Source organism: Mobula birostris, chromosome 29 (assembly GCF_030028105.1).
Source record: "Mobula birostris isolate sMobBir1 chromosome 29, sMobBir1.hap1, whole genome shotgun sequence".
NCBI lineage: Eukaryota > Metazoa > Chordata > Chondrichthyes > Myliobatiformes > Myliobatidae > Mobula > Mobula birostris.
Window position 1 is genome coordinate 17,698,787 of NC_092398.1, and position 22,483 is coordinate 17,721,269.

The following is a 22,483-nucleotide window of genomic DNA, read 5'->3' on the forward strand; positions in this document are numbered from 1 at the left end:
AATCATGTCACAGCAACTCGATACATAAGAGCATGCAGACATGGTCAAGAGGCTCTACTGTTAATGGGGGAAGAAATGTTATCTTAGTGACTTGGACCAATAATTGTTGGTGCCTGATGGGGTGTTTTGAGTATCTCAGGAAATTCTGATACCCTGGGATTTTCATGCACGACAGCCTCTAGAGCAGGGGTTCACAAATTTTTATGCCAAGGACCCCAGCCATTAACCAAGGAGTCCGTGGACATTGGATTGGGAGCCCCTGCTCTGAGATTTACAGAGAATAGTGTGGAAAAACAGAACAAAAGGCCAGTGAGCAGCAGTTATGTGGCTGAAAACACGTTTTTAATGAGGGAGGTCAGAGGAGAAGACCAGACTGGTTCAAACTGACAGAAAGGTGACAGTATTGCCAATAAACACACGTTACAATAGTGATATGCAGTAGAACATCTCTGAACACATAACGTATGGAACCTTTAAGTGGGTGGGCTACAGCAGCAGAAGACCCGATTCCACTCCTGTACCTAATAAAGTCACTGAGTGCAGAACAGAACACATGGCAATGGGCTCTTTGTTACATCACGTTGTGCTGACCGAGTTAAACCAGTAATACATAATCTCTTTTCCTTGCACAAGGTTCAAAAGTTCAATTAGTATCGGAGAACGTATACAGTAGACAACCTGAAATTTGTACTCTTCACGGACATTCACAAAACAAGAAACCCCAAAGAATGAATGATAGAAACATCAGAACCCCAATGTCCCCCTCCCATTGCACAAACAGCAGCAAGAGCATCGACTCCCATCCCTCACCCCACCCCCCACTCGTGCTGTCAGAAACACTGAAACCCCACCATGCAAGCAATAGCAAATGCCCTCCAAAGAGACATTGATCCAGATCCAATATCCATACCCTCTCATTCTCTGTACATTCCTGATAATCTAAGTGCCCTTTGAATGCCTCTATTGTATCTGTGTCCACCACCACTCCTGGCTGTGCATTCTAGGCACCCACTGCTCTCTGTGTAAAAATAAAAAATTTAAAAAAAAAATCCCTTCACTTATTCAAAGATCATTCTCCATTGAACTTGCACCCTCTCATCTTAAATGCAGACAAGGTTCACCCAGATGCTGCCTGGATTAGAGGGCATTAGAGCTTGGACAAACCTGAGTTGTTTTCTATTGTTAATTTGTTGTTAACAAAGTTCATGACATATGGCAGTGATATGAAACCTGATTCTGATTCTCTGGAGTGGTGTAAGGTGAGGGGGACCTGATGGAGGTGTTAGACATCAGACAATTCTGGTTTTAGACTTTTCCACCCTGGGGAAGAACTACCAGCTGACTGTTATAATCTTACAAACCTCCATCAGGACTGAGCACAGTACTCCAAGAGAGGTGTGACCAGGGTCCTGTAAAGCTGAAACATTACCTCTCGGCTCTTAAACTCAGTTCCATGGTTGATGAAGGCCAATGCACCGTATGCCTTTATCACAGAGTCAACCTGCGCAGCAGCTTTGTGTCCTATGGACATGGACCCTAAGATCCTTCTGATCCTCCACACTGCCAAGAGTCTTACCATTAATACTATATTCTGCCATCATATTTGATGTACCAAAATGAATCACCTCACACTTATCTGGGTTGAACTCCATCTGTCAATTCTCAGCCCAGTTTTGCATCATATCGATGTCCTGCTGTAACCTCTGACAGCCCCCCATACTATCCACAGCACCCCCAACCTTAGTGTCATCAGCATATTTACTAACCCATCCCTCCACTTCCTTATCCAGGTCATTTATAAAAATCACAAAGAGAAGGGGTCCCAGAACAGATCCCTGAGGCACATCACTGGTCACCAACCTCCATGCAGAATATGACCCATCTACAACCACTCTTTGCCTTCTGTGGGCAAGCCAATTCTGGATCCACAAAGCAAGGTCCCCTTGGATTGCATGCCTCCTTACTTTCTCAATAAGCCTACATCTACTGTTCTACTTTAATCAATGTGTTTAATCACATCCTTAAACAATTCAGCCAGGCTCGTAAGGCACGATCTGCCTTTGACAAAGCAATGATGTCGTGCTATGACTATTCCTAATCATATTATGCCTCTCTAAATGTTCATAAATCCTGCCTCCTAGGATCTTCTCCATCAAATTACTAACCACAAGTAAAACTTACTGGTCTATAATTTCCTTAGCCATCTCTACTCCCTTTCTTGATTAAGGGAACAACATCTGCAACCCTCCAGTCCTCCTGAACCTCTCCCGTCTCCATTGATGATGCAACGATCATTGCCAGAGGATCAGCAGTCTCCCCCATGCCTCCCACAGTAGTCTGGGGTATATCTCGTCCGGTCCCAGTGATTTATCCAACTTGATGCTTTCTAAAAGCTCCAGTACATCCTCTTTCTTAATGTCTGTATGCTCAAGCTTTTCAGTCTGCTGTACGTCATCCCTACAATCGCCAAGATCCTTTTCCGTAGTGAATACTGTAGCAAAGTATTCATTAAGTATCCCTGCTCTCTCCTGCGGTTCCATACACACTTTTCCACTGTCACACTTGATTCGTCCTATTCTCTCACCTCTTATCCTCTTGCTCGTCACATACTTGTAGAATGCCTTGGGGTTTTCCTTAATCCTGCTCACCAAGGCCTAATGGTCACTTCTGGCTCTCCTAATTTCATTCTTAAGCTCCTTTCTACTAGCCTTATAATCTTCTAGATCTCTATCGTTACCTAGTTTTTTGAACTTTTCATAAGCTTTTCTTCTTGACTAAATTTTCAACAGCCTTTGTACACCATGGTTCCTATACCCTACCATCCTTTCCCTCTCATTGGAACGTACCTATGCAGAAAGTCACACAACCATCCCCTGAATAGTTGCCACATTTCTGCCATACATTTCTCTGAGAACATCTGTTCTCAATTCATACTTCCAAGTTCCTGCCTGATAGCTTCATATTTCCCCTTACTCCAATTAAACACTTTCCTAACTTGAATGCTCCTGTCCCTCTCCACTGCTATGGTAAAGGAGATAAAATTATGATCACTATCTCCAAAATGCTCTCCCACTGAGAGACCTGACACCTGACCAGGTTCATTTCCCAATACTAGATCAAGTACCGCCTCTCCTCTTGTAGGCTTATCTACATATTGTGTCTTCCTGAACTCACCTAACAAACTCCACCCATCTAAACCCCTTGCTCTAGGAAGATGCCCATCAATATTTGGGAAATTAAAATCTCCGACCACGTCGATCCTGTAATTGTTACACCATCCAGAATCTGTCTCCCTATCTGCTCCTCGATGTCCCTGTTACTATTGGGTGGTATGTAAAAAAAAACACCCAGTAGAGTTATTGACCCCTTCCTGTACTTAACTTCCACCCACAGAAACTCAGTAGATAATCCCTCCATGACTTTCTTTTTCTGCAGCTGTGACACTATCTCTGAACAACAGTGCCACGCCTCACCTCTTTTGCCTCTCTCCCTGATCTTTCTGAAACATCTAAAGCCTGGCAGTCTAAGTAACCATTCCTGCCCTTGAGCCATCCAAGTCTCTGTAATGGCCACAACATCATAGCTCCGAGTACTGATCCACACTCTGCCCTCACCCACTTTGTTCATAATACTCCTTGCATTAAAATAGACACATCTCAAACCATCAGTCTGAGCGCATCCCTTCTCTATCACCTGCCTATCCTTCCTCTCCTTTCTCTATTTGTGAGCAAACGGCCCCCTCCTCTGTCTCTTCAGTTCGGTTCCCACCCCCCAACAATTCTAGTTTAAACTCTCCCCAGTAGCCTTAGCAAACCTCCCTGCCAGGATATTGGTCCCCCTCGGATTCAAGTGCAACCCCACCTTTTTGTACTGGTCGCGCCTGCCTAAAAAGAGGTCCCAATGATCCTGAACTCTGAATCCCTGCCCCCTGCTCCAATCCCTCAGCTACGCATTTATCCTCCACCTCACTCTGTTCCTATACTCACTGGCGCGTGGCACAGGCAGTGATCCTGAGGGTACTACCTTTGAGGTCACACTTCTCAGCTTGTTTCCTAACTCCCTGTAGTCTGTTTTCAGGACCTCCTCCCTTTTCCTACCTATATCGTTGGTACCAATATGTACCATGATCTCTGGCTGTTCACCTTCCCACTTCAGGATTTCGTGGACGTGATCTGAAACATCCCGGACCCTACCACCTGGGAGGCAAACAGCCATCCGTGTTTTTTTCCTGCGTCCACAGAATCACCTGTCTGATCCCCTAACTATAGAGTCCTCTATCTCCTCTGCCATCCTCTTCCTCTCCTTACCCTTCTGAGCCACAGGGCCAGACCCTGTGCCAGAGGCACATCCACTGTTCCTTCCCTTTAGGTAGGCCGTTCCCCCCCCCAACAGTACTCAAACAGGAGTGCTTATTATTAAGGGGCACAGCCACTGGAGTACTCTCCAGTATCTGACTCTTGCTCTTCCCTCTCCTGACTGTTACCCACTTAGGCCTCCCGAGGCCCCGGTGTGACTACCTGCCTATAGCTCCTCTCTGTCACCTCCTCACTTTCCCTGACCAGACGAAGGTCATCGAGTTGCAGCTCCAGTTCCCTAACACGGTCCCTAAGGAGCTGCAGCTCGACGCACCTGGCGCAGATGTGACCCTCCGGGAGGCTGGGAGTCACCCGAACATCCCACATCTGACACTGAGTACAGAACACCGGCCTCACAGACATACTTCCTATTCGTCATGTGTAGCTTACCTCACCTCGAACCTGTATCACCGAAGCCCCGTTGAACTGAAGCCCTCCTACTCTGTCTACCTCTACTCCGTTGCCGGCTGTGACGCCCGCTCTAAGAAGCTGTCTTCTTCTAAATCCTTACTGCCGGTCTAACTCGTTGATGCCCACACTCTTGTGCAGTCGTACCTTGATCAAACCTCTGAGGTGCTTGGAATCGTTTGAATGAACCTTTGTTTCTGCTTTGTTTCCACTGTCTTACGTTAGAGTGCATAGGTTTGACATGAGCAGTTTCATGAGGATCTGAGTGATCGAATTGGTTTCTTATTGTCACTTGCTGGAGGTGACAATAATGTGAGAGCTTGACTTGCATAATGTGGGTAGCGAAGAAGAGAGGATTGGGGAGGGAGGTGGGAGGGTTGGGGTGTAATGGGAAGGGAAGGAGAGATTTAGAGAGGGACGGTAAGATCTTCCCTCTCTGTGGCTCTCATGGTTTATACACCCAACATTTAAGTTCACCACTTAACTCGGTCTTCTACATCACCCCTCGAAACTGAGATCCTCAAGACTTAGCAGTCTTCCATGCACTTTTACTAGTGCAATGATGTGTTTCACTCTAGCAGGTTGTGGTTGTCCATTGTGTCCGATGATGACAGGGTACCTGTGTGGAAGAGTTTTTTAAGTGGAAAAGTCATTGCACTGGGGCATTTTCACTCTTAATCTCAGAAGTCCGAGGCCAGTTGGGTTGATCTTATTTTGTCAGTTGTGCTGAGGTACAGTGGAAAGCTTGTTTGTACACTGTTCATACAGATCAGATCATTTTGCAGTGCATTGACGTAGAACAAGGTAAAGCAATAACAGAATGCAGAATAAAGCGTAACAGCAGAGAAAGTCACTGTAGGTAAACAATAAGGTGCAAGATTGTGACGTCAAGCATCCTCCTTAACGCACTGGGGAACTTTTCAATAGTCTTTCAACAGTGGTGTCGAAGCTGATGGTAATGCAGCCAGTTAGAATGCTCAAAAAGGTACATCTGCAGAAATTTGTGAGTGTCTTTGGTGACATACCAAGACTCCTCCAACTCCTAATGAAATATAGCCACTTTCATTTGGACATTTTCTCCCCTCGAATGTGCGGGTTTCCTCCGGGTGCCATGGTTCCCTCCTACGGCTGAAAGACATGCCTGTTCATAGGTCATTATAAACTGTCCTGTGATTAGGCTAGTGCTAAAGGAGGGGGCGTTGCTGGGAGGTATGGTTCGGTTGGCTGGAAAGAGTGAAACCAGCTAAAGGGTCCTCATGGTGATGATGGAGTGCTGTTTAGCTCCTGCCCAGTCTTTGTAACCTTACCAGTGCTTTTTTTTTACCCAAGCTTCTTTCAGAAGTCAGTAGAGCCAGAAAACAGGTTGCTTCATGATTGTTTCTAAAGTGTTATCAGAACAAAGAGAATTGGAAATAAACAGTAACAAAAGGCTAAGAACAAAGAACATAGTGCCAATGTGTTCATCTGTTCCTATACCATAGGTAAGAGACATTTCATTCAGATTCATGCAAAAGAGTGACCGATCAGGTAGCATCTATTCAAATATTGTGAACACACTGGGGTGGCGGGGACACACTGAACAATTGCATTTACATACTGTGACCACTAGGAAACATACTAAACAGGTACGTGTAGTTACATAAAATACAAACAGTCATAAATTGTTAAACTGCAAAGAAACTTGTAATTATACTGTCAAATCCAATTTCAGCTTCTTGCTGCATAGGCACAGTGATGTTCTCCGACATATCAGGGGTGTATGTATAATATTATTCTTCTTAGCCCATCACTGCTGCTGGGGCATAGGCTGCCAAAAGCAGCCCGCCAGAGTCCTCTGTCCTGTGCCAGTCTTTCATTTCGTCAAGGAGTGGCCCATCAAAGATCCTTGTACACTATCCCTCAAAACCACTCACTGTGTGTCCTACCCTGTATACTGAAATCCCTCAATCCCTCAGTACTCTCTCGACCCTACCAGTCACTGTGTGTGTGTGTGTATTTGTGTCCTAGTGTCCTACCATGTACACTGAGGTCCCTCAATCCCTCAGTACTCCCTCGACCCTACCATTCACTGTGTGTGTTTGTGTCCTAGTGTCCTACCCTGTACACTGAGGTCCCTCAATCCCTCGGTACTCCCTCACCCGACCATTCACTGTGTGTGTGCTACCCTACACACCGAGGTCCCTCAATACCTCAGTATTCCCTCGACTCTAGCATTCTGTGTGTGTCCTAAGCTAAACTGACCTAAGGAAAATACTGGTTTGAAGTGAAGTTAATATTAAAAGAAATGTATTTCCCTGTGAGCAGCGACCAGGAGATACAAGATTGAGGTGAACTTGAGCTGCCCAAGGTTGACTCGCAGACTAGTTCTGAGGATGGTGCAGGGTTTGATGGTGTCTGATTTCTCTCTCCCTCTCTTCCTCCCTCTTCTTTCTCTCTGTCTGTCCCCCTCTGCCTTCCTTCACCAGGGACGAGTTCAACATCAAGGTGCTACATGCGTTCGTGGAGCTGCACGAGTTCACCGACCTCAACCTGGTGCAAGCCTTGCGGTGAGCCTTCCAGCCCCTTCCACTTTCCCTGCTGTGACTTGCTGTGCATCCTGTGGCATATTTCACTAGCCCATGCTTTCCATTCCCTGAGGGTCTCTCACATCCTCACTCCTAGTTCCCTTCATCTCTGTCTCTCGCTCTCTCCCAGCCCCGCGCGCTCCCGGCCCCGCACTCTCCCGGCCCCGCTCTCCCCCCCCCGGCCCCGCTCTCTCCCCCCGGCCCCGCTCTCTCCCCCCGGCCCCACGCTCTCCCCCCGGCCCCACTCTCTCCCAGCCCCGCACTCTCCCAGCCCTGCTCTCCCCCAGCCTTGCTCCCCCTCCCGTTTTCCCCCTCGCTCTGCTTCTCTCTCTGTCTTTTTCTTCCTCTTTCTGTCTATTGCTGTCCTCCTTTCCTCTCCCTCTCTTTCGTTTCCATTCCCTCCATCCATTGCTCCCGCCCTTTCCCCCAATCCCACTGCCTGAATTATTCACCCTCTCTTTCTCTTCCCTCCTTCCCCCATCCCACTGCTTCAGACAGTTTCTGTGGAGTTTCCGACTCCCAGGAGAGGCACAGAAGATTGACCGGATGATGGAGGCGTTTGCCCAGAGATACTGTCACTGTAACCCCGGAGTCTTCCAGTCCACAGGTAGCCACCCCCTCTCCCTCCCTCCGTCCCTCCCCGGAGCTCTCAGGGATCCCAGCACAGCTCCCCTCCATTGTAACCCCGGAGTCTTCCTGTCTACAGGTAGACTTGTCACTCTTCTGTGCTGTCCCAAGGCTGCTTTGGGATCCCGGTACAGCTTCCTTCCACTGTTACCTCAGTGTCTTCCAATCCACAGGTAGAGTTGGAATTGGTTTACTATTGGCACTGAGATACAGTGAAAACTTTGTCTTTCACACTGTTCATACAGATCAGATCATTACACACTGTATGGAGCTAGATTACTTACTTAAGCCATCACCCCTACTGGGGCTTAGGCTCAACTATCACCTGCCAGATTCCTGTACTGGGCCAGTCTTTCAAGTTGTCCCAGGTGTAGCCCATCTTCAACTTCCTCTCCCAGGGATGAGGTTTTGGAGCTTCTGTAGCTCTGGGTTTTTACGGGTTAATTTTGCTCGCCCCATGTCCAACCTTTCTCCTTTCGCAGCCAGGCTTGTGACCGTCAATGGCGGAGTTGAGCTCTATTAAGGTAAAACAAGAACAGAACGTAGCATAATGTGTAACAGTTACTGAAGAAGTATAGCGCAGGTAAACGATAAACTGCAAGGTTAGAACCAGGTAGATTGCGCGGCCAAGCCTCCATCTCATCGTACAGAAGGCCAATAACAGGGGGGTAGAAGCTGTCCTTGAGCCCAGTCGGAGGTGCTTTCAGGCTTTTGTATCATCTGCCCGATAGGAGAGGAGAGAAAAGAGAACGTACGGGGTGAGAGGAGTCTTTGATCGTACTGGCTGCTTTACCAAGGCAATGGGAAGTGTAGACAGAGGAAGGGAGGAAGGGCTGGTATCTGTGGTGTGTTGAGCATCAGATGTGGTTTATTATTGTACTACCTGTAGACCCCAGCCCATGGACCCCACTGTTCCGGAGGGCTGAGCGGTACTGTGTGAGGGAGCAGCGATTAACCACATTGTGACTTGATTGTTCACATCCCTCCTTGACCCTTCCCCCCCCCCACTTCCACCACCCATCCCCCTTACTATCCCCCTCTTCTCCCTGCCCCCTCTTCACCACACCTGCCTCCTCAACCTTTCCCCCTTTCACCCCCATTTCAACCCCTCTCTTCCACCCCGGACCCCCCTTCCCAATGCCCCTCTACCCAAACCACCCACCCTCCCCTTAACCCCTTTCCATATTCACTATCTCCCATACTTTATCACTTCCTCCCCCATCTCCTTCCCCCTCCCTATCTCCCCTCCTTTATCTCTCTCTTCCTACAGATACCTGCTACGTTCTCTCCTTCGCCATCATCATGTTGAACACCAGTCTACACAACCCCAACGTCCGGGACAAGCCCACCGTTGAACGCTTCATCTCCATGAATCGTGGCATCAACGATGGCGGTGACCTTCCTGAGGAGCTGCTCCGGGTGGGTGTGGGAAAGGAATGGTCTCTCGCTCCCTTTAAACTCACCAGGACCCCGCCTCCTGCTCCCTTTAAACCTACTGGAACGCCACCTCCTGCCCCCATTAAGCCCGCCAGGACGCTGCCTCCCAATCCCTTTTAGTCCGGCGAGACCTCGCCTCCGGATCCCTTTTATTCCAGCGAGGCCTCGCTTCCGCATCCCTTTTATTCCAGCCAGGCCTCGCCTCTCGATCCCTTTTATTCCAGCCAGGCCTCGCCTCCTGATCCCTTTTATTCCAGCCAGGCCTCACGTCCCGATCCCTTTTATTCCAGCCAGGCCTCGCCTCCCGATCCCTTTTATTCCAGCCAGGCCTCGTCTCCTGATCCCTTAAGTCCCAACAGGTCTGTGGTTGTCGAACTTGTAAGTGAAATTGGAAGGACTGAGTGAGGAACTGGTCACCTTGCTTAACTGGGGCCGAGAAGTCTCTCATTGTGCTGTACCACTTTGGGAAATGGGATTCGGCAGGGTTGGTGGAATAAACCTTTCAAAACGAGGGTGGCATTGAGGGGCTGACATTTCTCGCTTCCTCCATCTCCTCTCTCTCATGCTTGCCTCTCTCTCTCTAACCTTCACCCTCACTTTGCCACCCCACCACAGAACCTCCACGAGAGCATCAAGAACGAGCCCTTCAAGATCCCAGAGGACGACGGCAATGACCTGACCCACACCTTCTTCAACCCTGACCGGGAGGGCTGGTTGCTCAAATTGGGTGAGTGGGCAAAGGGTCCTGTGGAGGGGAACGGTGATGGTGGGTGGGATGGTAAGGTCTACTCAGCTTCCCACCCTACCCTGCATCACCTCAACCCTTCTGTCCTCTCACCCGATGGGCAGCACAGATTTCCTGGCACACCTTTCTGTCCCTCTGTCTACTCCGGCCCCAGAACAACCATTCCTCAACACAATAGCCCCACTGCACGTGACTTGAACCCACCTCTCCCTCCCTCCCTCCCTTTTTCCCCATCCCTTCCACCCCACCACTTCCCCCAACCATGTCTCCCCTCCCCCTCCTCACCTCACACTCTGCCTCCCTCCACCCTCAACACAGCTCCCTCCCCCTCTCCCCACCGCTTCTCTCTCCATCGACCCCTCTCCCCCACCGCTTCTCTCCCCATCGACCCCTCTCCAGCTCTCTCGCCAATGTCTATCCTGCATGCGAACCCGCCCCCCCACTTGTGCAGTCGCAGCCCCCCCACACATCTCCCCTCCCCACCACTTCTCTCCCCTCCTTCCTCTCTCTCCCCTTCCTCTCGCCACCCCCATCCCCCTTGCAATCTCGCCATGCCCCTCCCCTCCTCCCTCTCCTTCTTTCCTTTCATCCATTCCACACATCATCCCAGCCCATAGTCATCCCTGTTCTCTGAACCTTTCTTCATATTGTGTATATTCCCCCCTCCCTCCCACTGTCCCAACTCCTCCTTCCTCCTTTATTACACCTCCCCTCCTACAATTCCCACTCCCCATCCTCCTCCTCCCCTTCCTCTCTCTTCCCCCTCCCCTCTCTTGCCACCCCCCTCGCAAACCCCCCTCTCTTGCCACCCCCTTCCCCTTGCTCTCTCGCCATGCCCCTCCCCTCCTCCCTCTTGCCCCTCCCCTCCTCCTTCTCCCTCTTTCCTTTCATCCATTCCACACATCATCCCAGCCCATAGTCATCCCTGTTCTCTAAACCTTTCTTCATATTGTGTATATTCCTCCCTCCCTCCCACTGTCCCAACTCCTCCTCCTTCTCCCTTTATTACTCCTCCTCTCGTGCAATTCCTCCCTCCCCATCCTGCCCCTCCTCTTCCCCTCATCCCCACCCATCCTGACAATCTCCTTTTTCTCCCTCAGACAGTGCTGCTTATATTGCTGGCCGTTGGCAAGCCTGTGTTCCGTTCCCTCCTTCCCTCCTTCCATCCTTTCATCGCTCAGCCCTGCCCCATGTCATTCATTAGATCAATAAATGTTGTGGGGAGTGGGTGTTGGGTGGGGTGTGGTGCTCCAGGGGGGTGATTTCTGGATAGCACAGCCATCCTGTCTCCATGCACCCAACTGTCTGGAAAGTTCTCCCCCTCTCCAGGGGTTAGGGTGTGGAAGCCGGTTTGTTGGAGTGGAATTTCTCTCCTCCTATTGGATCTCCCTGACCTGCTGTGTCATGTCACCAAGCTGAAGGTTGTTTCAAGGAGAGTGTGTGTGTATGTGTGTGTGTGTGTGTGTGTGTGTGTGTGTGTGTGTGTGTGTGTGTGTGAGTGATTGTGTGAGAGAGAGAAAGATTGTGCGTGTGTGTGAGTGTAAGACAAAGAGATTATCTGCGTGAGACAGAGAGTGTGTCTGTGTGTGTACATGGCAGAGAGAGGGAGAGATTGTCTGCGTGAGACAGAGAGGGATTGTGTATGTGTGAGACAGAGAGAGTGTGTGTGTATGTGTGTGTGTGTGTGTGTGTGTATACATGGCAGAGAGAGGGAGAGATTGTCTGTGTGAGACAGAGGGATTGCGTATGTGTGTGACAGAGAAAGAAAGACAGCGCAAGATGACTACACATCCCTACAGGCAACGCTCACTTGGTGGACAGGTGGGCAGTGTGACTGGGGAGGTGACAGAAACCTGTTCAACACCCCACTGTACTGGCAACCATTGCATGCCCAGACTGGAGATCTCTTCCCTACTTAGTTATGGGTAACACCCTGGATACAGGGAACAGGGTCCCCCTCTCGTTCTCCGCCCCTTCCAAGACTGATCGAATGTGAGGAGTAGATACCCCCACTTTGTGTTACTGCCAATCCTTTCGTGTGCTGTCGTAACTATTGGTTTATCCTCCTCCATCCTGGGTTTGAATAACCTTTTCTTTCTTTCTCTCTCTCTCTCTCTCTCTCTCTCTCTCTGTATCTGTCCCTCTTTCTACTTCTGGCCCCCCTTTTGCTCTCTATATTTTCCTCTCCTCTCTGTATATATCTCTATCGCTCTCTCTGTCCCCTGTCTGTCTCTCCCCGTCTCTCTCTGTCTGTCTCTCTGTCACTCTGTCTCTTTTTCTCTGTTTCTCTCCATCCCTAAAAATCTCACTCTTCATCTTGATCTCCCCGTCTCCTTCTTTTGACTCCCATGCCCCTATCCCCACCTCGCTCTACCACTCCACTGCTCCTTCCCCCACTATCTGCCCCTGTTCTCCACCCCATGTGTCCATTCCCTCTCCATGCCTGTTTCCCATTTCTATTTCTCTTTCTCTATTTATATTTCTCCCTCTCCTTCCATTTCTGTATTTTCCTTATCCCTTTCTCTCTTTCTCTCTCTCTATCCTTCTTTCTCACTCCCTCTTTATCCTTCTTTCTCCCCCACCTCTCTTCCCCTCTCCTCTTCCCCTGCTCTCCACTCCCCTCCTCTCCCACCCCTCCTTCCCCCCCTCCATCTCCCCCCCCCCTGTGTTCCCCACCTCCGCACTCTTCCCCCTCGGCTGACGATCGGCTTCTCTCGCTCTCTGCTTGCTTTCTGCTTCTTCTCAACCTAGGAGGTACGTAAACCGTGTCCCTCTTCCCTCCCCCTCCCTCGTCACCCCCACATTCCCTCATCACATCCTCCTCCACCCCCCTGCATGCTGCTCTCCCCTGTGTAACCCTCCGAGCCTCCCCTCACTTCCCCCTCAGCCTCACTCTCTCTTACCTGCACTTCATCTCCCTCCTGCACCCCGTCAGCCCCCCTCCCTTTCCCCGGTCTCTATGTACGTATGTCTCAGCTCAGTGACTCTGGAGGACCTAGTTGGGGAGAGACGGAGATTCGGCAGAGCGCGTGGGTCCGGGGTGCATGAGGGGTGGGGTGGGTCTGATCTGGTCAGGGAGTGAGAGGAGTAAGTGTTAGGGGTTGGAGGGAGGGAGTGTTGTTTCAGGAAAAATTTATTCCCCTCCACAGTCAGATTTCTGAATTGACAATGAACTCACGAACACCACCTCAGTATCCCCCCTCTTTTTGTGCTGCTTATTTAATTTAGTATTTATTATTATGCATTACACTGTACTGCCAGAAAATAACACGTTTCATGACATATGCCAGGTATATTAAACCTGATTCTGCTTCTCGGGGGGCATAGCAAAGGGGAGGTGAGAGGAAAGATGCCACTCCCTCCATTATCCTGGCAGCTGCCAATGAACTTCAGGGTGGGGAATTTCCTCTCCCGAACTTACCAAGGACCGGTTCTGAACCCAGGATTTTCCTGCCTCTCTCCCAGTGGGAGAACTCATCCGAAGATCTGGAAACACTGGAGGGTTTGCTCGTGATCACCTAGAGCCCCACTTCCTCGTGAGATGAAGTAGATATACATGCTGCCCCCTCTGTCCAACACCCTTTTTGCAATCCTGTCTTTCACCTTCCCATTACCCATGTCCCTCTCTCTCTTGTGAAATTCCCCACCCGTCAACCCACCTCTCCATCCCCCTCCCCCTCTCCATCCCCCCCCTCTCCTGCCCCTCACCCCCCTCCAGCCCCTCACCCTCTCCACGCCCTCCCCTTCTCTTCCCCTTTGCCCTCTTCCCTGTTTCCCCTTCCTCTCACTTGCCTGTCTCCCCCCTCCCTCTCTCCCTCATGTGTTACTCCCTCAGTCTCCATCCTGTATTCCTTGCTTCCCTTTCTCACTCTCTCCCTTGCTCCTGTGGTTTCCTCTGCCCCACAGTGTTCCTGAGCCCTAAATTATGTTGTACACCTCCCCTAATACTCCTCTGATCTGCTTGGGTGTTACCCCTGGGCAGTCAATGTGTGTTGCTGTGACTGATGAGGGGGTGGAAGAGGCAGAGGGGGAGAGGTAGAGAGGTGGATTATGTGGGGGTGGGGGAGGATGAGGCAGAGTGGGACAGGAAGCAGAGGGAGGGAGGGGGAGAGAGAGGTGGCAGACGTGGAAGGATAGGTCTAAGAGGGAGGAGGAGACAGAGAATCAGAACCAGGTTTATTAATCAGTGTGTGATGTGAAATTTGTTAACTTAGCAGCAGCAGTTCAATGCAATACATAATCTAGCAGAGAGAGAGAGAGAAAAAAATATTTTATACTTTATACTTTTCGTCAGGACAGTTAGTCCTGACGAAGGGTCTCGGCCTGAAACGTCAACTGCACCTCTTCCTAGAGATGCTGCCTGGCCTGCTGCGTTCACCAGCAACTTTTATGTGTGTTGCTTTATACTTTATACTTTATTGTCGCCAAACAATTGATACTAGAACATACAATCATCACAGCGATATTTGATTCTGCACTTCCCGCTCCCTGGATTACAAATCGATAGTAAATATTAAAAATTTAAATTATAAATCATAAATAGAAAATAGAAAAATGGAAAGTAAGGCAGTGCAAAAAAAACCGAGAGGCAGGTCCGGATATTTGGAGGGTACAGACCAGATCAGGGTCAGGATCCGTTCAGCAAATAATAAATAAAATAAAACATAATAAATAAACAAGTAAATCAATTGTGTGTTTTGAATAGATTTTTAAAAAATGTGCAAAAACAGAAATACTGTATATTAAAAAAAAGTGAGGTAGTATCCAAAGCTTCAATGTCTACTTAGGAATCGGATGGCAGAGGGGAAGAAGCTGTTCCTGAATCGCTGAGTGTGTGCCTTCAGGCTTCTATACCTCCTACCTGATGGTAACGGTGAGAAAAGGGCATGCCCTGGTTGCTGGAGGTCCTTAATAATGGATGCTGCTTTTCTGAGACACCGCTCCCTAAAGCCGTCCTGGGTACTTTGTAGGCTAGTGCGCAGGATGGAGCTGACTAGATTTACAACCTTCTGCAGCTTCTTTTGGTTCTGTGCAGTAGCCCCTCCATGCCAGACAGTGATGCAGCCTGTCAGAATGCTCTCCACGGTACAACTATAGAAGTTTTTGACTGTATTTGTTGACATGTCAAATCTCTTCAAACTCCTAATAAAGTATAGCCGCTGTCTTGCCTTCTTTATGACTGCATCAATATGTTGGGACCAGGTTAGATCCTCAGAGATCTTTGATACCCAGGAACTTGAAGCTGCTCACTCTCTCCACTTCTGATCCCTCTATGAGGATTGGTGTGTGTTCCTTTGTCTTACCTTTCCTGAAGTCCACAATCAGCTCTTTCGTCTTACTGACGTTGAGTGCCAGGTTGTTCCAGCGGCACCACTCCACTAGTTGGCATATCTCACTCCTGTACGCCCTCTCATCACCACCTGAGATTCTACCAACAATGGTTGTATCGTCAGCAAATTTGTGGATGGTATTTGAGCTATGCCTAGCCACACAGTCATGTGTATACAGAGAGTAGGGCAGTGGGCTAAGCACACACCCCTGAGGTGTGCCAGTGTTGATTGTCAGCGAGGAGGATACGTTATCACCAATCTGCACAGACTGTGGTCTCCGGTTAGGAAGTCGAGGATCCCATTGCAGAGGGAGCTGCAGAGGCTCAGGTTGTGCAACTTCTCAATCAGGATTGTGGGAATGATGGTATTAAACGCTGAGCTATAGTCGATGAACAGCATCCTGACAAAGGAGAGGGAGGACAGGGCTGGGGTGGTGGGGTACAGAGGAGGGTGGAGGTTACCAAGACAATGAGTAAGGGCAGAAATAGGAATAAACAGGGGATGCAATAGGGGACAGATAGAGGAGGGATAAGAGCAAGAAGAGGGGCAAAGTGGGATGGGTGGAGAAGGGGAAGAAATGAGGGATGGAACAGTGGACAGAGGAGTGAGGGGTTGGATGGTGGGGAGAGGGAGGAAGGGCTAGAAAGCATGAGGGGACAGAGTCGGACAGAGGGGGAGAGATGAGGGGAGGGAGGAGGGGAAGGGAAGAGAGTGGTGAGAGAGAGGAGAGGGAGAATGGGAGAGAGTGAGAGAAAGGGAGGAGGCCAAATGTGAAAAGAGTATGGCGGAGAGAGGAGGGAGTGACAGGGAGAAAGGACAGAGGTGGAGGAAGGGGTGGCCAGAGAATGAGAGGGGGAGCGGGAGAGAGGTTGGGAGGTGGAGTGGAAGGGAGATAAAGAGGGCAGAAAGAAAATAAAATGGAGTGAGAGAGGGAGTGGGTGAGAGAGAGCACGACAGAGAGAAAGGGGCAGGGAGAACTGACAAACCAAGCCAGAGGCCTGTGAGAGGAGGGGGAGAGTCATGTCTGTGTGCTCCAGGGAGGTGTATAGGTTCAGGGGTTTTGTGTCAGCATGGGGAGAGGCCGTGTGAGGGGGGGGGGGGGGAAGAGAGTGAATCGGTACATGCTCGTGTTCTTAATCAGAATCAGGTTTATCTTCAATGACATTAGTTGTGAAATTTGTTGTTCTGTGGCAGCAGTACAGTGCAGGAAAATCAGAATAAGCTCTCAGAAAATAAATAGCTCACAAGACTAATAGTGAGGTAGTATTCATGGTCCATGGTCCTTCAGAAATAGTCATAGTCATACTTGATTGATCCCGAGGGAAATTGGTTTTCGTTACAGTTGCACCATAAATAATTAAATAGTAATGAAACCATAAATAATTACATAGTAATATGTAAATTATGCCAGGAAATAAATCCAGGACCAGCCTATTGGCTCAGGGTGTCTGACCCTCCAAGGGAGGAGTTGTAAAGTTTGATGGCCACAGGAATGACTTCCTATGATGCTCAGTGTTGCATGTCGGTGGAATGAGTCTCTGGCTGAATGTACTCCTGTGCCCACCCAGTACATTATGTAGTGGATGGGAGACATTGTCCAAGATGAGATGCAACTTAGACAGCATCTGATGGTGGAGGGGAAGAAGCTGTTCCTGAAACTGAGTGTGTGTTTTCAGGCTCCCACTGTACTTCCTCCCTGATGGTGTCAATGAGAAGAGGGCATGTTCTGGGTGGTGGGGGTCCTTAATGGTGGATGCCAACTCCATCATCATTATGTGCCTTGTCGTACGATGTAGGGCATCGTGGTCTCATGACCATGCTTGGTCTTGGTAAATTTTTCTACAGAAGTGGTTTACCTTCAGGGTAGTGCCTTTACAAGACAGGTGACCCCAGCCATTATCAATATTCTTCAGAGATTGTCTACCTGGCATCAATGGTCGCATAACCAGAACTTGTGATGTGCACTGACTGCTCATACGTCCATCCAACAACTGCTCCTGTGGCTCCACATGAACTTGATCGGGGGTTGGGGGGTGGGTGGGCTAAGTGGGTGCTACACCTCGCTCAAGGGTGACCTGCAGCTAGTGGAGGGAAGGAGCGCCTTACACCTCCTTTGGGAGAGGCGTATCTCCACCCAGCCACGCATTGGCTCTAAGCAAGAAGCCCTCGACGGTGGGTAGGGTTGAGCCTGAGATGGAGCTTGCTGGGTACACAGTTCACTGTGGCCTCTTGTGATCCTGTGCAAGATATGAAAAAAGCAATGCTTTAAGGTAGTGAGGTTGTATCATGGGTTCATGGAATGTCCAGAAACATGATGGCAGAGGGGAAGAAACCATTCCTGATTTGTCCAGGCTCCTGTATTTCCTCATCGAGCTGCGGAGGGGCAGCTATTTCTGGTGGAGGAGGGCTGTTTCAGGGCAGAATAGGTGGCATTGATTAGGGTACGCGAGCGAGGATGGGATGGGAAGTGGTCTCATTGTCTGTTTCTCTCCACTTCCTCTCGCCTACCCTCTGTCCTCCCCCTCCCCACTCCACCCTCCATCCCCCTCTCCTTCCTCCCTCCATTTGCCCCCTCCCACTGACCCCCCCTCCACTCCCTCTGTCCCCCTCCCATTCCACTTCTGTCTCTCTGTCCCCCCTGCCCTTTGCTTTCCCTCCCTCTGCCATCCTCCTCATTCTTCTCTACATCCCTCTCCCCTTCCCCTTCCATCCATCCATCCTGCCCCCTCCTTCCCCCTATCTCCCTCCTTTGCCCCCCCCCCCATTCCACACCCTTTCACACTTCTCGCCTCTGTCTGCTCTCGTGTGTCAATGGGACAGGGGGCAGGGTGAAGACGTGGAAACGCCGCTGGTTCATTCTGACGGACAACTGCCTCTACTACTTCGAGTACACAACGGTGAGTAGGGATGGGGACGGACTGTAGATGGGGAGGGGCACATCCGAGGATTCACCCCTCCACCACCCCACCACTCCTTCACTTGTATTCATGCTTCCCTTGTCCCCTCCCTCACCTTCCCCTCTCTCACCTTCCTCTCTCTCCCTCACTCCACTCTCCCTACCCCGACTCTCTCTGTTTCCCCAACCCTCCCCTTGTTATGCCCATCTCTCTGTTTCCCTATTCATCCCTTGCTCAGTCCTCTCTCTTTCCCTAATCCTTCCCTCGCTCTCACCCTGTGTTTCCCCTCCCCTCCCCCGCTCTCACCCTCTGTATTCCCTCACCCCCTCCCCGCACTTTCACTCTTTCTGTGTTCCTCCACCTCTCCCTTTACTCTGACTCTCTCTGTTTCCCCACCACTCTGCCTTGCCCTGAACCCCTCTTCCTTTGCTGCCACGCAGGACAAGGAGCCGAGGGGAATCATCCCACTGGAGAACCTGAGCATCCGTGAGGTGGAAGACCCCAGGAAGCCGGTGAGTGTTCTCCCCTGACCCCCATTCACTGTCTGACGCACCCTTTTCAACGTCATCGTTAACCTGAGGGCAGTGCTGCTGAATCCGGCCCTCCAACCAGATGTACGCGAGAGACAGTACCTCTGTGAATGTGGCCATCCAGCCTCTTGGGTCTGCTCTCATTCAATCATGGCTGACTTTTTCTTTCAGCCTTATTCACACCCTTTATCTCAGTTACCTTTCACTGTCTCCCGTCTGAGTGAGAGACAGAGAAGTGTGTGCGTGTGTGTGTGAGAGAGAGGGAGAATGTGTGATGAGAGAGAGGGAGAACGTGTGTATGAGAGGGAGAACGTGTGTGAGAGGGAGAACGTGTGTGTGAGAGAGGGAGAATCTGTGTGAGAGAGGGAGAATCTGTGTGTGAGAGGGAGAAGTGTGTGTGAGAGAGGGAGAAGTGTGTGTGAGAGAGGGAGAATGTGTGTGTGTGAGAGAGGGAGAATGTGTATGTGAGAGAGGGAGAAGTGTGTGTGAGAGAGGGAGAAGTGTGTGAGAGAGAGGGAGAAGTGTGTGTGAGAGAGGGAGAAGTGTGTGTGAGAGAGGGAGAATGTGTGTGTGAGAGAGGGAGAAGTGTGTGTGAGAGAGGGAGAAGTGTGTGTGAGAGAGGGAGAACGTGTGTGTGAGAGAGGGAGAACGTGTGTGTGTGAGAGAGGGAGAAGTGTGTGTGAGAGAGGGAGAAGTGTGTGAGAGAGGGAGAACGTGTGTGTGTGTGTGAGGGGGGAATAGTGTGCATGAGAGGGGGGAAGTGCGTGCATGTGTGTGTGCGCGCGTGGGCGAGAGAGGGGGAAGTGTGCGCGAGAGGGAGATGGAGGGAGAGAAGTGTGTGTCTGAGAGAGACTGAGAAAGGGGGTCTAAGTGTGGGAGAGATCTGTGGGTGTGAGAGAGGGGAGGCTCTGTCCAAGTGAGGATGTGTGAGAGAGGCACATTTGAGAGGCTGTGTGTTCCAGAGAGAGAGCTCAAAAGATCTCTGAGTGAGAGAAAGGCAGTGTGAGTGAGAGGCAGAAATTGTGTGTGTCTATGCATGGTGTTTTGCAAGTATATGCATTTCTGTGTGAGTGTAGTGTCTATCTTTGTGGAGTTTGCACGATTTGTGTGGGGTTTCCCTTTCCAGGTGCTCAATATACCTCCCACATCCCAGGTGGGTGGGGAAACTTCCCACTGTAAAATGGGTTCCCCTTATGTGGGTGGGAGTTGATGGGAATGTTGGGAGAATGAAATGGGACCAGTGCTTGATAGCTTAGCACAGACTCACCCGATGCCATGTTCAGAAGCAGTGGATCTGTGGGAGAATGAATCAGCAAGGGAATGGCTCCTTTGGCCCATTGAGTCTCTGCTGACCATCAGTCAGCCATTTATACTGATCCCCACATTCACATGAGCTGTTCCACTTCCACCATCCAAACTCCGGTGGCCCAATCAGCGGCAGGGGCAGGCCACAGCAACGAGGTTTCTTGCAGGTCAACAATTCTTGTTTAACAGTACAGAAGGGACAAACGGTGTGGTCATTGTTGGGAGTAGGCCAGTGGTGAGTGTGGGAGTATCAGGCTTTGGCTCGAAGCTTCGGCTCAAAAGAGGTGTTGGCTCTGGGTAAGTTTCTGTTAAGATTCTCTTTTTTGTGTTCTTCATGCCTGATGTTGGACTCCTGGGAGACCCAGTGTCTCCCAGGGAACTACATCCGTGTGAATTGCATCCAGCTGCATCTCCTTGAAGACTGTGTTAGGGATCTGGAGCAGCAGCTGGATGACCTTCAGATTGTTCGGTAGGGTGAGGAGATAATCGATCGGCTACAGGGAAGTAGTCACCCCTAAGATGCAGGAGACAAGTAGCTGGGTGACTATCAGGAGAAATGGAAATGTGAATAGCCAGTTAGAGCAGAGCATACCTGTGACCATTTCCCTCAATAATAAGTGCACCATTTTGGATACTGTTGTGGGGGATGACCTCCCCAGGGAATGTTGCGGAGACCGGATTACTGGCACTGAGCATGGGTCTGTGGTGCAGAATGGAAAGAGGGAGAAGAGGGGATTGATAGTGATAGGGCACTCAATAGTGAGGGGAACGGACAGGAGATTCTGTGGACGTGAATGGGACACCTGATTGGTATGTTGCTTCCCAGGTGCCAGGGTCAAGGATGTCTCGGATCGTGTCCAAACCATTTTGGAGGGGGAGGGAGAGCTGCAAGATGTCTTGGTACATATTAGTACCAGTGACGTAGGAAGGAAAAATAGAGGTCTTGAAAAGAGAATTTCAAGATCTAGGCAGAAAGCTAAGAAGCAGGACCTCCAGGGTAGTAATTTCTGGATTGCTGCCTGTGCCATGTGCCCGTGAGGGTAGAAACAGGATGATTTTGCAGAGTAACGTGTGGCTGAGAAGTTGGTGCAGGGGAAAGGACTTTAAGTTCTTGGATCATTGCGATCTGTTCTGGGGAGGTATGACCTTGTACAAAAGTGATGGGTTGCATATGAACCCTAGGGGGACCGATATTCTCGCAGGCAGGTTTGTTAGAGCTGTTGGGGAAGGTTTAAAGTAATTTGGCAGGGAGTTGGAACCAGAGTGATGGGACTCAGGGTAGGACGGCTGGTAAAAAAGTGAAGATAGCATGCAGTCAGACTGTCAGGAAGGACAGGCCGATGATAGAACAGAATTGCAATCAGCTGAGTGAGTATCAGTGCATTAAGAATGTAGAATCAAAAAGGGTAGCAAATACAGTATTCAAAGTATTATATCTCAATGCACAGAGTATAAGAAAGAAGGTGGATGATCTTGTTGCACTATTACTGATTATCAGGTATGATGTTGTGGCCATCACTGAATCATGGCTGAAGAATGGTTGAAGCTGGGAGCTGAATGTCCAAGGTTACACGTTGTATTGGAGGGATAGGAAGGTAGGCAGAGGGGGTGACATGGCTGTGCTTGTAAAGAATGGCATCAAATCAGTATAAAGGTGTGACATACAACTGGAAGATGTTGAATTCTTGTGGGTTGAGTTATAACTGCAAGGGTAAAAGGACCCTGATAGCAGTTATATACAGGCCTCCCAACGATAGATGAATTGTGGACTACAGATTACAATGGGAAAGAGAAAAGGCGTGTGAAAAGGGCAGTGTTATGATAGTCATGGGAGATTTCAACATGCAGGTCAATTGGGAAAATCAGGTTGGTAATGGATTTCAAGAGAGTGAATTTGCTGAATGCCTGTCAGATGGCTTTTTAGAGCAGTTTGTCATTGAGTCTACTAGGGGATCAGTGATACTGGATTGGGTGTTAACGTGATGAACTGGAGGTGATAGGGAGCTTAAGGTAAAAGAATTATGATTGAGTTCAACTTGAAGTTTGATAGGGAGAAAGTAAAGTCTGATGTGGCAGTATTTCAGCGGAGTAAAGTAAAGGTATGAGAGAGTAGTTGGCCAAAATAAATTGGAAAGATATGCTGGCAGAGATGACAGCAGAACAGAAATCACATGAGTTTTTTGGGAAAAATGAGGAAGGTGCAGGATAAATATATTCCAAAAGCGAAGAAATACTGAAATGGCAAGATAGTATAACCGCAGCTGACAAGAAAAGTCAAAGCTAAT

At 49.6% G+C, this 22,483-nt stretch overlaps 1 protein-coding gene across 2 annotated transcripts in view; it reads left to right on the forward strand.

Annotated features, from left to right (window-relative positions):
* LOC140189972 (cytohesin-2) overlaps window positions 1–22,483 on the forward strand; it is a 46,870-nt gene that overhangs the window by 18,060 nt on the left and 6,327 nt on the right. For both annotated transcript variants that reach the window (XM_072246355.1, XM_072246356.1), the window contains exons 5-10: window positions 7,229–7,309; window positions 7,822–7,934; window positions 9,225–9,373; window positions 10,007–10,118; window positions 18,287–18,363; window positions 18,804–18,875. In XM_072246355.1, the coding sequence (XP_072102456.1) occupies window positions 7,229–7,309; window positions 7,822–7,934; window positions 9,225–9,373; window positions 10,007–10,118; window positions 18,287–18,363; window positions 18,804–18,875 (604 nt within the window). The remainder of the gene's footprint in view (window positions 1–7,228; window positions 7,310–7,821; window positions 7,935–9,224; window positions 9,374–10,006; window positions 10,119–18,286; window positions 18,364–18,803; window positions 18,876–22,483) is intronic.